This window comes from Triticum aestivum, chromosome 6D, assembly GCF_018294505.1.
Source record: "Triticum aestivum cultivar Chinese Spring chromosome 6D, IWGSC CS RefSeq v2.1, whole genome shotgun sequence".
NCBI classification, from domain to species: Eukaryota; Viridiplantae; Streptophyta; class Magnoliopsida; order Poales; family Poaceae; genus Triticum; species Triticum aestivum.
This window is the reverse complement of record NC_057811.1, coordinates 494,892,531-494,896,462: the sequence shown is the minus strand read 5'-3', so window position 1 is coordinate 494,896,462 and position 3,932 is coordinate 494,892,531. Positions and strand designations below refer to the sequence as shown.

The following is a 3,932-nucleotide window of genomic DNA, read 5'->3' as shown; positions in this document are numbered from 1 at the left end:
ATCTTGACCTATCGAAAAAATAGAGGGCGAAGATCAGCCGTGAGTTCATGAAAATACAATGGTGGTTTTTTTTAACTCAAATTTGTTTTCTTTTGTGATTAAAAAAATCATTCAATTTGTGTTTTGGCACCCCACAAAATTCAGCTTGATTGTTAGTAAAAAAACCCGGCTCGACTTATACCGAATTTTGATTTTGAGACAAACTTATGCCGAATAAGTAGTATGCCCTCTATTTTGTGTTGGGCTTTGCAGCTGGTGGACTCGAGCCCAATAGCAAACGTGGTGAGTTGTCCTTAACCAACCCTAGGAGAGCTCTAGGCAGGCCCAGGACGAGCCGGCGGCGCAGCCAGTCAGAGGAGCGGCGGCGGCGCGAGCTCTGTCTCCGGGGAGAAGCCGAGGAGCGAGTGAGCAGCAGCCACTCCGTGCGTTGCGGGGTGGGGAGGCAACTCCGTGAGCTCGTCTTCGTGCGGCCGCCGGCGCCGGTGGTGACCAGGCCAGGTTTGCCCCTCAGCTCGCCGCAAACTCTATTTCCGGGGAGAAGCGACGCCGGCGAAACCGTGAGGCCGGCCGCCGGCGCAACCCCATCCATCCCAGCTCCAAACTCTGAAACTTGGTTTTTTTCTTTTCTGAAATGACCTCTGAAACTTAGCAATGGTTAATGGTGACTGAGTAGGTCCGCCATGTCGGCCTTCACCGGCGTGTCCATCGCCGACGGCTACAAGCGGTGCGGCTGCGAGACGCTGGCCGTGGACGCCCGCGGGGACAGCGGCTACCACCTGCTCATGGTCAACGGCTACTCGCGCACCAAAGAGCTGATTCCCACCGGCCAGAGCATCACCGCCAACTCTTTCAATGTGGGAGGCCATGACTGGTTGATCGAGTACTACCCTAACGGCGAGAACCTTCTCTACGACACCGATGACGACGACGAAGAGCCCGTGGAGGTCAGGTTCAGTTTCAGCTTGGTGGACCAGGTGGAGAAGCAGATGCCCATGTACATTCGTGCAACCCGCAGCTTCTCCAGCACCACTTCAATCTGGGGCAACGACAGGTTTATCAGAAAGAGCGATTCATTCCTGATAAAATCCTTATGTTCTATACCATAAGAGAACCTACCTCAAGGCCAACACGTTCCCTAGTGGAAAATGATGCTGATGCTTGTTCTATACTATATGTTGGTGATGCATTCTTTCAGCATTGCCATGAGCCTCTGTTTTCTTTCTACTCCTCTGTTTTCTTAGTTTTTTTCCTGAAAGAGTATGTTTCTTTCAGTGGAAGCACTATGCATGTTTACGTCATTCATTCATTCATTCCTGCTAGAGTAGAATTTGAATTTCATATTATTATCATATATGCTTCTACAAGAAGAAGATTGAATTTTCATATTTGGCACGATTTGGCACGATGATGGGCTGCACCGGCGCCGGGTTGCCAGGGCTGCGATGCCACGTGGTCGATGGCCCGGGTGACGTCCGACATGGTCGGCCGGAGGTTGGGCCTGTCGTGGAGGCAGAGCGAGGCGACGACGGCCAGCTGGTAGAGCGCGCGCCGAGGGAAGCGGCCGCGCAGCGCCGGGTCGGCCAGCCGGCCGTACATCTTGCGCACGTCCGCGAGGTAGGGCCTGGCCCAGTCCAGGAGGCGCCTCTCGTCGCCGGCCTCGGCGTCGAAGGCCCTGCGGCCGGTGATGAGCTCCAGGAGCACCACGCCGAAGCTGTAGACGTCGGACTTGACGGTGAGGCGGCCGGTGAGCGCGTAGTCGGGCGCGCAGTAGCCCAAGGTGCCCATCACGCGCGTGGACACGTGGGTGTCGTCGCCGGAGGGCCCGATCCGGGCCAGCCCCAGGTCGGACAGCTTGGCGGTGAAGTCGTCGGCCAGGAGGATGTTGGACGGCTTCAGGTCGCGGTAGATCACCGGCGGCGACACCGCCTCGTGCAGGTACCGCAGCGCCCTGGCCGCGCCGTGCGCGATCCTCACGCGCGTGTTCCACTCCAGCGCCGGCCGGTCACCATTGCCTTGGGCTTGGGCGGAGAGGTCGCCATTGGCGGGGAGAGGGAGGAAGAGGTGGGCGTCGAGGCTGCCGCGGGGGAGGAGCTCGTAGACGAGCAGCCGCTCCTGGGCCTGCGCGCAGTAGCCGACGAGGGACACCAGGTTGGGGTGCCGCAGCGTCATCAGCATCGCGCACTCCACCACGAACTCGCGGCTCCCCTGCGCGCCGCCGCGGCACAGCTGCTTCACGGCCACCGGCGTCAGCGCGTCGTCGTCGTCGTCCAGGCGGAGACGGCACCTGTACACCCTGCCGAAGCCGCCCTGGCCGAGCAGGTTGGACGCGGAGAAGCCGTCCGTGGCCGCGGACAGCTGCTCCAGCGTGAACTTGCGCGCGGCGCGGCCGGCCACGCTGCCGCTGCCGTCGCCGCGGCGGCGGAGGCTCATGGAGGTCTCCGCGGCTTGGCTGGAGGGGCTGGACGGGCTGCACGGGCGGCCGGCTGCATCGCCGGCGCAGGGGACGCAGGTGAGGCTCGGTAGGCGGGGGCCGGCCCAGGAGAAGCAGCGCGGCATGGCGGAGGCCGGCGAGAGAGCTAGCCGTGGCGTGCGTCTCCATTCCAATGGCAGGAGGAGAGCGAGGGCCGCCTAAAAAACGGGAGGCCGCCATTATTTGAGCTCCAATTAACCACGTTTTGGTTGTCACTCTCTATCCTCGATTGTGTTGAATTCAGTCAAATTTTAACGAATCTTGTCGAAATGTTTGCATATTATGCCAACATATATGCGGCTAGTTGTATCATATTCATACCGCTCTTAATTGGGTCAGGTTCGATTTAACGAATACTGACATGTGGATCCCCACTAAAGTATAAAATGTAATATTTTTATTTTAATGGACTAAAAACTATCACATGATCACAACCAAGGGGTACAAATATGCTACTCCCTTCCATTCATATTAATTGACGCGGCTTTGGTATAAAATAATAAACTTTGTACTAAACCAACATCAATTAATATGGATTGGAAGAAGTAATATAATTTTAAAATATGGTAAAAACCATCCAATGAACACAACTAAAGGTCAAAAAGCCGCATGCCTTTTGCTGGATGGGCTCTAGGTAGGCCCCTCTTTTTTTTCTCACGAAATTCATTTTCATGTGGCAAAAATATTTTTGAAAAAAGTGTGCATATACAAATACATGTATACTATGCATAGCTTCATAATAATATATTGTCATATTGTCAAAATGGTTTTCTGTTTATTTTTTGGACAGAAATTTGATTATGTGTTGTAGCTTACAGATTATCATACTATTTAATGAATATTTTATGGATATGTGGTGAACTCGTGTAAATTTTCAGAAAAATAATATGATTTTTTAAGTTTACAATGTGTTTTTTTCGTTTTTCAAAATACCGGGCTTCTTGGAGTCTGGGAGCCAAACTTAAAATTGCAGTATGCTCAATTACCTCAACTGAAAGAAGAGAGAATTAACTATTACAAGCGTAGCAAAACATCTCATGCATGGGTGAAAATTAACATTTTTGCTAATTTTCGGTCGATTGATTCTCTATTAGCGTCCTGTCGATTTTTCATTCGTTGGAACGGGGGTTGGCGTGATTGTTGACGCATGCTCGACTTGGCATTCTGGTTATGCCCATCGACTCATTGGACATGAGGTTTTTCTTCCAAAAGCCCACCTGATTTGAGGGGTGTGGGGAGGATATCCTTCATTTCGTCTTTGCCTCCCGAGGGGAGGAACTACTCGTCTCAGTTCAGGACAGGACGAGCTATTCGCAGGGAAAGAGAGAGGGGGTAAGAGATGGTCCACTAGGGTGGGATCGGCGGTCGTCGTGGGGCGACACGTAGTTGATGTTTCCCCTTTTCCCCGCTCAATTATTTTTCTCGGTTTTGTTTTGGATTTTGACGTGCGTGGAGGCAGATT

General features: G+C 53.2%; 2 protein-coding genes across 2 annotated transcripts; one reads left to right on the top strand and one right to left on the bottom strand.

Moving 5' to 3' along the window:
• Positions 1-318: 318 nt before the first annotated feature.
• Positions 319-1,311, top strand: LOC123142288 (BTB/POZ and MATH domain-containing protein 3-like). The gene is made up of 2 exons (XM_044561270.1): positions 319-498; positions 674-1,311. The coding sequence occupies exon 2, from the start codon at positions 681-683 to the stop codon at positions 1,104-1,106; it is 426 nt and encodes a 141-aa protein (XP_044417205.1). The 5' UTR covers positions 319-498; positions 674-680; the 3' UTR covers positions 1,107-1,311.
• A 69-nt stretch (positions 1,312-1,380) lies between these two features.
• On the bottom strand, positions 1,381-2,653 carry LOC123142287 (probable serine/threonine-protein kinase PBL7). The gene has a single exon (XM_044561269.1). It carries the CDS (start codon positions 2,554-2,556, stop codon positions 1,381-1,383), a length of 1,176 nt encoding a protein of 391 aa, XP_044417204.1. The 5' UTR covers positions 2,557-2,653.
• Between the last annotated feature and the right edge of the window lie 1,279 nt (positions 2,654-3,932).